The sequence below is a fragment of the Ptychodera flava genome, chromosome 9 (genome assembly GCF_041260155.1).
Source record: "Ptychodera flava strain L36383 chromosome 9, AS_Pfla_20210202, whole genome shotgun sequence".
NCBI lineage: Eukaryota > Metazoa > Hemichordata > Enteropneusta > Ptychoderidae > Ptychodera > Ptychodera flava.
The window spans coordinates 32866146-32879040 of record NC_091936.1 but is presented as its reverse complement, the minus strand read 5'-3'; the positions used below and the strand labels follow the sequence as shown (position 1 = coordinate 32879040).

Sequence of the window (12895 nt, the reverse complement as noted above, 5' to 3'; positions counted from 1 at the left end):
CCTGCTACATTCAAAGCAATATGCCGAATTTAGATTAATCGAATTAGAGGTAAAGTGCTGGAGAATTATAAACAGAAAAAATCAAACCCCGCCCAGCTTGGACTTCTACTTACTTGAAAAAAAATTATGTCGGTAATAGTGTTTTCATAATGATATATTTTGCTTATGAAAATAAATTGAAGAAAAGTATGGCTGGGTACTGTACACAGTAGTTGGTGTTGGAAATCAATACTCCTTTCGTTGATTATATGATCTTGAGACATCGTCACCGTAGTATCTTTTGTATCTCGAGTAACAAAGGAGATTTTTTTCCGAATTTCCAAACAACTAAATTGTCAGACTTGACACCTCTTTCCTGTAAAGAGATCGAATGGAGTAATGTCAAGTATCTGGCTCGAACATCCTTGGAGAAAGTCGTTGGCACGTTTTACTTAAACAAAAAAATCGGAAAAGCATGAACCTGACTTGAGTTCCGGACTATCATGTCACTATAAGGAAAGCTTGTTAAAGACCAACAAGCTTCACCTCTCGGTAATTTATTGACACTAAATAATCTTGCAATTTTACAAGATATTCTTTTGATTATATAATCTTGTGATTTTCTAACACATTCTTTTCATGATACATTTTGTGTTGAAGAGCGTTTTACTGCATTAGAGCAACATTCCTTCCTTTAAGCTAATGACAGGCAAGGAAAATCAGCACTTTTCACCTGATTTAAAAGTTCCCGCTATTTTCGAAAACTGATAATAAAATAGTATCCAGGTAGAGGCCATTTAAAGGCCATTTTGACCCCCCCCCCTCAAAACTGAATGGCCGACCCCTTCGGCTCTTCTGAAGCCTCTGAATTTTGCCATCTTAACAGTGGGAGCAGCGCTCAAGGAACCAGAAAACGTCGTGAATCAAACATGAATTATGCTTGATCGGTGTTAGCTAAAACACATCATTTATCACCCCATCCCCTTGACAAAACGAGATGCAAGGTTGAATACAACGTGTTGGTGACGCTTCAGTGGCGCACAGCACTTAAACTCCCAAATTTATAGTATCACTGTGTCAAAGGTTGATTTGCATGTTGCCTGAAAAATCGACGCTGATTAAATTTCACATGGAAGATTCACCAACCCGTTCTAAAAGGTCGCCTTTTCAAGAAAAGCCCGCGTCACTATCAGATTTATCTGTGAGAAAGCGACGTCGATCGAGGCAGCAACGAAGTGAAAATTGTTCTTCAAAAACATGTGGATATGAAAGACGCGCAATGATATACAATCCCATAATTATCCAGTGTTGATGTAAATCTGCTGAAGCGTTGAAAATAGGTCAGAAAATTTCATCTCTAAACGGTTACCGGGCTCTGTAATTAAATCTCTTGCAACCCTCATCTTGTTCATGACCTGCCGTCGCGAGAGCTTCCAAACCTGGATTGCTGTTTATTTGCTTAAGTTCATAGCCGCTGTAAGGACAACAGGGTTATCGCTCTCCCAACCGAGCGAATTATTCCATCCGACTGTCGATGTCAGTGCGAAACGAAATAATGTAAGATTTTTTTCCGGAAGTGAAGATGTGCCGCACGGATGACAGCACACGCGAAATGAGAATTTCGACATCTGTGTGTCAAACACTGAAACAGGTAAGAAATATCACATATAATGTGCAGTTTTAACACACCACAGAATAGGGTCAAAACCGCTTTATTGGCTCAATACCGCATCTGATATAATCATGTGTTTTCATACTTTATGCAGTACCAAAACCAGTAAATCCACAGAATGTTTGTTTATAGGCATGTTGATAAGTTAAAACGAGTGCGGGTATCTATTTGTCTACGAATGAATTATCGAAAGCGCAGATGACACATGCAAAAAAATTAATAGCACAGATGATACATACAAACATTAAGGCGTACAAAAGACCTATTTCACTAGTTTCAACCTCAGAGAATTCTTCCGAGTTTTAACACAGTTCCAACGTTACTGGAATCCTGTGCGTCTCTGTATGTGTGCCCGTGTCTGCGTGGTTCTAAACCAAGAATGACAATTAAGCTTGAAAATGTCGCGGAAGAAGAGTGGGGATAATCAGAGACACGATATGTTATGACTATTAAGACATGTTTTTTTTGTGGGATTAAGATAAAAAATGTCCGTTCTATCTTGTCAACTGATTGTGCCATGCATTTTGAGCGACGGATATCAAGTGTTACCCGAAGATTTTTAAAGGGAATCGTAGAACTTGCTGGCCGAGAGCATCTGTATCATTGAAATTGATTTCTGTCCGAAAAGCATGCGCCCATATCGATACTGTAATTGTCTGTTGATATTCAGTTACCGATACTTGCGGTCAATTGCTTTTATAAATCCATCAACCTCAATCAGAGATGGAATTCCTTCTGGCTAAGTACCCTTCAATTAGCCCGTCTAGCGATCCCCTCGTGCCTCTTTCAATGGCCTGTACTGAGCATCGCTCGTAGTGATTCTGGTGTCGAATTATGTGACATTTCTCTTCTAATAACATCAACCCTAGTTTATTATAACTGAAATGTTTATTTATCAGTGAGTACCAGTGTCTTGCTGAATTTCTAACATTCCTTCCGAGTGAGTATCGTACTACAAAACAACTATGCGTATGTTTTCCAATTCCTCTAACTCATAATTGGTTCATATGCGTAAGATAATCAAAATCATTAATTTAAAAAAAAATGTTTTTTTTGTGTTTTTTTTCAGGGGTTGAACCCGATCAAAAGTCACAGCGCCCTCAAAGGCGAAATTACCAAACCCGAATCTCAAAACCCGAAAGGCTGTTTCGAACGTCATACACGGATACGGATCAAGCAAGAGCCATCGGCGTATTAAAGTACGTGATCTGAATGCATCAACATATTATGATAACGGCGAAGACCGTTCCAACAGTTTGTGGGAACTCTTGATAGACTGTCGATCGTTATAATGCTGAGTGACACATGTTAAATCAGTCATTTCGCCTCATCAACGCCCTCACTCTCCGTTGCGTTTCAGAAGGTTTGAGATGCAAAGCTCTGTGCACGGCGCCTTTGAGTGAAGAGGAACACTTGACTTCGAAATCGCCGTCACTGCCTTCATAACTTTGTGGAAACTGAGACGTTGCTTTTGAATGTTGGTATTTTGTAATCCCTGATCCTTGTGGGTTCCCTCGGAAATTTCGAAGAGCGTCATGCTTCGGCCGGTGTGCGGTCACCTTGCGTTCGAACTCCTGCTAGGAATCGAAGTGTTTGTCCTGGCGATGTACAGCGCCAACGGAATGAGAAATGTCACTCACGGAAACGACACAGGGGTGGTGGCAAGTCAGGGAAACGACACAAACTTGCTTGATCTGTTTTTCGCCGCGATGTTGCCGCTCACCACGGGAAGGCCCGAGAGTCGAATAGCGAACGGAGTGAAGCCGGCAATCGAACTGGCCCTGAGGCACGTCAACTCTAATGGTGATATTCTACCGGGATATAAACTCAACATGGAATTGTACGACACAAAGGTATGACATCAAACCAGTGTTCTCGTAATTTTTTTAGTTTAGTGATCCCTTGTCTCACATAAAAGGGAGGTTTTACATTTCGGTAGTATCGCATATTAGCATCGATCAGCTACATAAAAAGTGAAATACGTAAAAGAAATTTAAAGAGCCTGAAATGGATCGCTGTTCATTTGTTTATGGCGGCGTTTAAATTAATCAATATGAAACAGTTGTTATAACATTATCCCGATTACCGCGTTATAGTTTGTAACCATGGTAACGGTACACTGACTGCGATTTTGTCACGCAATACTTACCGTGGCAGTGCACGGAAAAATAATTTAGCATCATGTAGGCCGACTTTTTAGGTAGCGTCAAATCTAACCATGCACTAACACATCGATTGGATTGCGTGACAAAGTCATAACTTTTATAGGTATTACACTGTAACTGTTAGGACACTGCTGTTCGATCCTTGTGTTATGCTCGGAATACCACCATGCAATATAACTGGCCAAAACACGCAAAACGCTATGGCTTCATTGAGGCAATTTCTGCTTCACGGAGTTATTACAAATTATATTAATACCATAAATGAATATGAATATCATCATAAAATCATCTGTTTGGTGTCCTTAGCGCACTGCAATAATAAGAAATTCACTGAGCGGGTCTGACTTGAAACAGAGACCTGAAACTGTTATCAACGGTATGTCCAATATTGTAAACGGGGTGTTTAATAAGGTATATGCGTGCCCAATTAGTAAATACATATCTAATTTAGTAAATGCATATCTAATATAGTAAATGCCTGCACGCGTATGCTAACGTGGACTTGCCGTTGATAACTGTGTCAAGTCTACATAGAATGACCCGTTAAGTTATTTCCTGACTATAGTGAGTTAAAGAGGCCAAGCCCGGATAACATACTATAATTTTATTCGAAATAATTCATAATTGTGACGTTAATATAATTTTTCTTAATAGCACTGTGACGACAAATTGACCAAGTGAACATTTTTGCAAGCGTGACTTCTGCGGAATTACGCACCATGGCCTTGTAAACCGTAGACGCTGCGTTCTGCGTCTTGCCTCTCGCATTCACATAGGGTGACGTTACGTATGTTATCATTTTCGAGTCTCCGCACGTTGCGCGTTGCCGCGCAATGGAATTGCTCCTCTCTATATGCTCTGTGTGTTTTGCGGTAATATGGTAACTCTCCGATTTTAAGACTAGTGTGTCTCAGGCATCTCTTGGCTCTATCTCAGACTATAAACTGATATACTCGCGATGACGCCATTTTACGTTCGGTCAAAATACTCAGGTAAACTCATCTTCTGTACAGAAAACGTTTGTATATATCGACAGTTGGGGTTTTTTGACCTTTTCCGTAAGCTGCTCGGGCAAAGTTGATTTTTTTCCTATCATTTTAATTACTCCCTTGCCGTTGACGTTGACAAACTCATCACCCTTTCGCTAGAATAACTCATCTATCCTATCGCAATGATTGACATGCAGTGTACCGTGTCACTGAGTGAACTGCCGATTAAGTTTTGACATTACGATGATGCAATGTCACTTCCAATGGGATTCAAGTCGATATGACGTCACTGCCTACACGGTGAAGAGTATTGAGGTGACAACTTCATCGATGTTGTAACATGATTAAGTAGGCCACGTCTGTCGTCCAATCGCTTGATCAGTTCTTCGGTAATATGTGTGAGCTTAGTCTGAGGTCTTGTAGCATACATAAGATTATTTCAAGTTTCGCTTTGATGTATTTGGCAGACAAACGCATCTTCGCTAGAAACCTACAATGTGGCCATGAAAAAGCTTTAGGTTGCTTCCAAAAAATTATCAAAGCCGAGTGTTATGGGACGTAGTGCCTGGGTACAAAGCGTAAAGCGAGCGGCGTGTGTTGCGACGGTAGTGTGCGTAATGCGAAAGTGCATCCAAAATTTTCTTGCGAACAATGAGGTGCTCTAAAGATTTGGCTAATGTAGGGAGGAGGGGCTGCGAAAAAAACTGAAGAAATATTTTCTCTTCTACCCCTTGCCGTTAATTGTTATCATGAGCTTAGGCTAACAGTAGTATTTTGTCATAACCTATCATCCTCTGCGATCATCTGCGTTCTACTATAAAGTTAAAACTTCTTTATCGCTTTCTTATAAAGATGTGTGACACGGCAGAGAGTACCAGAAAGTGACCCTTGAACTTGACAACTATTTAACCTTAACAACTCAGAAGGGAAAGAACTTTAAATCCGTATCAGCGTGAATCCTAAAGTGAGCAGAGGTTGTATACATGAATGGAAATTGGCAATTTCAACCATGTCATAAAATCTTTTTTTACGGTACGCATGGTAGCCCTGTTAAATTTATCGGCATTAACTTACTGGCGGGTTAATGTTGCTGACTTAACGCCCCGTTACACTGATTTACTCAGAACGTATACCATGCCAAGCAATAAACAGAGCAGTAGACGGCAAAGTGTTGATCAGGGATCTATCATTGAATCTTGGGAGAGGATTGCAGAATGGGGAAAAATGGCATGGCAAAATATTGCCAAGGAAAGTGTACAACTTTGCTGTCCTCGTATAAAAATAAATCAATCATTGACACCATAGTGACATGATGTACGCCAATGATAGGACGTAGACCCTCGATGGGTCTATAGGTAGGACGATACTTTACGCTGGCTGCGGTAAACCAGTAATATACTTTGCCCGACCGGAGGTGTAACTTTTCGCCGTGTGCTCGATTTTCCACGGTCATGGCAGAGTGTGCGTGCTACGTATCTGAGTGGTTCACAATGCTCGTTCTTGGACTCTATCTAATTTTTCGTTCAACGAGTCCTGCTTAACTAATTTTTCGTTCAACGAGTCCTGCTTAACTTTGAAATATGATTGCTCCTTTTCGTTGCTCAAATTACGAATAAAAATACTTTATAAAACATCAAAAAAACAGAAATATACTTCTGCAATATACTAATAATATGATCACAATGACTCTCTTTGCGGGCGGGTATAAACGCGATTTGCATTTCGCTCAATATAACGCTATACATACATGTTGCACATTGTTATCCAAATCTCATGCATACACGCGTCTGCAGTTGGGGTAAATTGCTAATAAATGACTGTACGACGGGGAAAATATGGAACTCTCTAAAATTATGCATGCTCTACCAACTCTGAAAAAAGGTCAAAGATTGAAAGGCGAGAATGAGGGTATGTCCACACTCTGACCGCCCCTCCAAAGATTTTACGGTCAACCCCTCATATATTTACATTGTGGAATTTTTACATATCGTACGCATTATCACCTTCAGTCCTTTTCTCATGTTCTCCAGTCCTGGACTCGCTCTTTAACATGTTTAAAGTACGTTGACTTCCTTTTCAAGTTTTCGGCTGATTGGACTCACATGTACGCAATCTCTTCCTTTTCAAGTTTTGGGCTGATTGGACTCACATGTACGCAATCTCATCAAGGCATCAAATACGCTGTTTTGATGGGTGTTTTTGTTGGTTTTTTAAGTTTGTTTCTCATAAAATAAATCATCATCTTGTTATCCAATCTTAATCAACCGTTACCGCAAAACAGACCATTTGGAATTATTTTGTCTTTAGCATTTGCAAGTATGGTTACTATTAACAACAACACTTTTTTAAACAAATGCTTTACCACATCGGATCGTCTAGTCCAACATCGCCCAGGCGGCTAACAGCAATGCGCTGTCAAACTGTGTCACGATCAACCATAGAATCGAAGCAATATGCGAGTCATTTGAATATCGCCGACAAACTGCACTGCGAAAATAATGATTAAGCAATGCAAACATTGTATTTATGAGATCGGTAAGTCAATATGCTGGAAAAATATTGGATTTCGCCACCGGGGATAAAAACTGTGAACGATCGGGGACAACCTGCTGTTCTGAATCATTCTTAGTCGTTTTACATGTCAACCGTGTCTAACCTCGCGAGTTGACACCGTATGTCCCCCTCGTTCCTGAAAGAAACAGACGTTATCGGTTATTTGCACCGCTTCTGAGGCTTTTGTTGCCCGCGAAACCAATATATTGACCGCTTCAATACAGCATTCGCGAGCACAACTGTCTTTATTGTGCCCCACAAGCCGAATACATTGTACCAAAATCGATTAAAGTCCGCATGAGCAAATATTGCATTCAAGAACGCCCTGTAATTGCGTTATGTATTTTTATTCATACTCTCGTATTATATTAGGAGCATAAGTGCAGGCAACATTCTCTGCCTGTAGAGATGTATAAAATCGTGTTAAAAGCATCTACACGATCTACTCGATACGCACGCTGCTCATTTTTTGCGATACAGAATTATGGTGTACGTTCGAAATATTTGAATCGAGCTAGGCTAAGTACAATGAAACCAGGTTCTAAATGATTAGCGCCACTAGCCAGTTCGATTTAAAGTTTGACATCGTACATCCTGTAAGGGCAAGATTAGATAGATTCTAGACTTACAATGGTGATCAGAGTTTTGCAGGAGGTAGGGGGACAGACGACTCTGAGCAAGTCGGTTATGCAGAAGGGATTCCAGAAATACGCACGGCAATATGGTATCGTTTTGGAAAATGCCTGACTGGTATCAGCGACCTGCTTCAACTACGGCTCGACATGCGTGCTCACGGTACAGAAAAAACGCAAACAGCTGATCGAGGACAACCATGCTAACAGCTGTAGGCAATAAGGCAAACTTAGAGAGTAGATCTAGTGTCAATTTATTTGTGAAATTTTCAGTTGTTTTTCCTTGCGATACTTTAAAGTGTAAGGCATGTGATCTTGTCAATCCTTTTTCCCTTAGATCATTTTCTCTTTTGTACAAAATCTAAATCTACAAACCAGAAGATGTGCAATGTTTGATATTTATTCCGACATAAAATGTATCCCAACGACGCGGCAACTTACTGACATAAATCCAGCTTGATCTTCAGGAACTATGAGTTTGCGCAAATTACTGCTTGGTTTTGAGCAAACGTCGGAATTAGTTTTCAGAGCGTGAAAATTATTTCTTCAATTAAATATTGATCAAAGTTTATTAAAAATATACGTGGTCATAGCAACAGCCGTAGCCGTCGTAATCAGCAGCAGCAGCATCACCATCATCATCGTCGTCGCCGTCGTCATCAGTATCATACACATCTCCAAAAGGCAGTTTAAAGCTCATTATTAAACACAACAAAACGTATTAAGGTAGAATGCGCCTCGGGGACAGATATTTGGACCTTCAAACTTTTCCCATTCTTTTCTGATCTAACACTTGTTGGGGCTCATTTTGAAGCCCTGGAAGAAAATAGATAATTTAATTTTTTCTCCATAGAGTTAACACATGGATGGCGGCCATTTTGAATTTTAAATATCGGTAAGTCTTAGGTAATTTGTTTACTAGTATCAAAATTTGCACCGTGACCCCTATTTTTATTTTTTTACTTTGAAAGAGAATGGTTGAAAGATTCCTTGGGGAAAGTTTGAGCAAAAGTTTAAGTCGTTCACTTTTGAGGCACATACTACCTTAAAGCGGTGACTGGCAGAGCAGTTCAACCTACGCGATGAACAAGTTATCCGTTACAAAAAGTAACATTGCACCAACATCTACAAGAGTTGGGCGAACACATGCCTTAAACTCCGAAAGGTGATTTGTCAATTTCTATTAGCAACGCGTCAATGGGTCAAAGTTTAACTTGAATTCAGGAGTCGGTAGAGAAATCATGGCCCAAAATAGATATCATAATTTCCGACTGCAAGTTAATAATCCTTTTGTACTTCAAACAGTCGCTGGTTTAACAATGTCAGTGGAGATGTCACTTTCATTATTCTTCAATTTGCGACGATCTATGCACGGATTATGGAAAATGAAACAGTGTGCGAAGGGAAGAGAGAAAAATTGGAATTAAGTGGATATGTGAAAGATCAGCTCATTGCTACATTAATGGTTTAAATATAACTATATTTTGAAGCTAAATCAGTTCAGACAGCGCACAATGCCTTTTACATACGAGATAAAATAGGCTGATTGCACATTCATGAAACGCGCCTTCGGGGCATAGGCGTATTTTCTTTCTAACTTTTCGTTGAATTATCAAACCCATCATGCCGAACCCTCGAGGAAACTTGTCACTTTTCATATCTATCGGCACTCAACTAGTAGATAATTGCAGATTGAGAACTCGCAGTGAAAACCACATGATGATAATGCTTGACCATCCATAGTTTGAGTAGTAATACAGAGGGTAGCCAGTAAATATCCGACGCTCGCAAATCTGGTCAATGCCCTTCGCTGATAGAGGGCAAACGTCATCTGTTATGCACATTGACACGGTGACTCTAAACTTTCCAAGATCACGTTTTAGGTTTAAAATACCCCGCTTTACTTACCATCCAATTATTTTGTCATTGATATATTTATTTGTTCTTTACCGATTGAAAGCAACTGTCTCCGACCTCGAAAGTTCTCACCCTGCACAAATTTTACTGAATCGCGGTACGTGAGAAATCGAATGAAAGTGCGCACTGCCGTGGGATTCGGTCTCGAGTTGTTTCAATTCGACGCAGAGATGCAGTCTCGGCGACCTTAAGGTAACAGCCTCTGAAATCCCGAAGGTTATCGTTCAAGATTAAGAGCTTTACGTTTATTGCCGGTGGCATTATGCGGTAAACTGAAAACAACCGCTTAATTGGTAATTAATGAGTTCTGCTTGACATTTTGATAGTTTTGCGAAGGGCGTTAAATGTCAACAGACCACAAAGCTAATATTAAATTCGGAACGACCTAGTTAATGTTTTACTAGATTCGGAATACCCTCTTCCTGCCGAAAGACACCGCGTTGTCAGAATGACCAATTTCAGTTCACCTTACTTTAGCTTAGTCTGCTTGCCAGATCGACTCCTTATTCGAAATGCACGAAGCCTTTAACTGCGTAATACTACTAGCTTAGCCCCACTATTCAAACTATTAAATATAATTATGTTAGCTCGTCATGTTTCATGATGCCTATGTGCCAATATGATCCTGGTATGCCCTTGTCGCTCATGAACTTGCACTGATATAATCAGTACTGCTCTCAGAAACTTCAACATATGTATACCATCGTTGGCGTTGTATTTAATTAAGTAGTCTAATACGAACGATTTTCTTTTGGGTGTTTCGTTTTCTGTTATTTTATCAATCGATCAAAGGATTCTAACGATGTATTTGTAAGCAACAACCACGGCATCATCATCATCATCATCATCATCATCATCATCATCGTCGTCGTCGTCATCATCATGATCATGATCATCGTCATGATCATAGTCACCACCACCATCCCATTGCTTGTCTTTAAATGTTACATGTAACGGAGGCGATAACAACGAAGGCAACCAGACAAGTAGACCGTCACCAAAATGACGAGCAAGTGACAAAATCGAAATCAGTTTGCTGTAAATAAGACAGCGCAAATTAAATGAATTAACCAGACAGCCGAAAAAATGCATCTGTAAACCTTCACTTGATTAAACAAACATCAAAATTCATACTTTTAAAAATGTACGGGGGTCGGCATTCCATGAGTAGGAGGAAAAACTCTGAATGACGGATCGCTATGTGTTTGGTCCCAGCCTCTTGAAAGCATCGTTTAACCCTGCTCAGAGGGTTATCAAAACAAACACTCCGAAAACTCGTATAGTACTCTTAATTACGCATCATGTGACATGTGTAGGGATCTGAATATTTACTCTGAATAAACCAAACATTCCAAACCCTGAAAACTTTTGAAAACAAGTTGTCTAAGTACCTACGTCAACAATAATCACAAAATGCAAAACTGAATGTGCTTTGACCATATGTATTCTGCTAACAATAATTAGAATGGGAAAATTGTGATTTCATCTCCATCATCAATATTCCAGTTTTTGATCCATGATTGCACATTCATTGCCCACTTTTCTAAAGAACACAAGCATTTAAATGCCTTGATGTAGTTCATTTGTTTTATTTCTTGATGTTATCTAAATTAGAAGAAATATTCTCAATGCCGACAGAGAGACACAGAGACATAGAAGAGACACATAGAGTCAACAGGCAAACAGACAGACACACAGACAGACTGACTGACTGGGAGACAGGCAGATAGAGACATGTGAGAACGAACATGCAGATATTAAATGACATAGAACGTCGGACAGGCAAAATATCATGACTGCTTTTGCATCATGTGTATGCAGCTGTCAATTGCCATCATTTTATCTGTCGATGGCCAACACAGAAATCCGACTTAAGATAAACACTGTTAAAGACACTTATAGACAGATGTGTGAACAGGAATTTACTCGAATTACAGGCAGTCGAAATAGGTTAAGTCAAGTGAAGTATAAACTGAACGATCTAAGATGCTCTCTCTTACTTGGTTTTCTTAGATCTCGCAGGACGGGACGGGAGCGTTCTAGAGCGACTTCAACGGCTCATTCTAAATGTAGCAATGGCTATATATATGTATATATATATATATATATATATATATATATATATATATATATATATATATATACTGTTTCACAGAACAAACACACACACACACACACACACACACATATATATATATATATGTATATATATATATACATATATATATATAAAATTATGCTGTGTCTGTGTGTGTAACAGTATATATGTTATGATGTGTAACGGTATGTGTTCAGTTGCTACATATACTCGTTTCAATGCTATTAAGGTTCCATCGTTATCATTCCTGGCTGCTTACTAATTTGTCATCTTATTGACAGAACATCACTAGATACATGAACTATGTCGCCTTGCTTTCTGTTTCCCTAAGTGCTCCTTGTCGTAAATCATCTTCTCCTGATTACTACTTGTCTCTTCGTCTGCTCCCCTCTCTCCGTCTGAACGTCTTCGTCACAACGAGCACTGCGCGTCATGCATTTCAATCTCTTAGAGTATCTGAATAATTTACAGTATCAGCAGCGCCCTGTCTCTTGAATTTCCTGGCAAAATATATCAATAGCTGCGCAGTCAAGCTCGCCGCTTCACTGTCGGATATTCTGAGGAGCTGGATTCCATTTCTATGACGTGTCAGAGAGATCTGGTCTGATGTGACACAAAGTAATCCCGGACCCGTCCAATACCACTCTATTTGTGCAGCTTTATGCATCAACACTTCAACATTCCCCCGCTAGCGAGAGCTGTTTACTTGACAAGCGCGGAAATCTCGGAATGCATTCTGCTCACAACGCTGGCAATCTGTGTTTGATTACACAGGGGAACTGGTAATTCGGCGTAGCGTAGTCCGCGACACGTATATCTTAGCTTCTGGATGTGTGTGGTTGATCTACGACGGCTACTCAAACATGATGGATCGGACAAGTGGACATGTA

At 39.9% G+C, this 12895-nt stretch overlaps 1 protein-coding gene across 1 annotated transcript in view; it reads left to right on the top strand.

Moving 5' to 3' along the window:
- The first annotated feature begins 1436 nt into the window (after positions 1–1436).
- The window catches only part of LOC139140729 (gamma-aminobutyric acid type B receptor subunit 2-like), a 47147-nt gene continuing 35688 nt past the window's right edge, over positions 1437–12895 (top strand). Inside the window, exons 1-2 of the mRNA XM_070710115.1 lie at positions 1437–1630; positions 2721–3504. Coding sequence (XP_070566216.1) covers positions 3187–3504 — 318 coding nt within the window. The 5' untranslated portion in view covers positions 1437–1630; positions 2721–3186. The remainder of the gene's footprint in view (positions 1631–2720; positions 3505–12895) is intronic.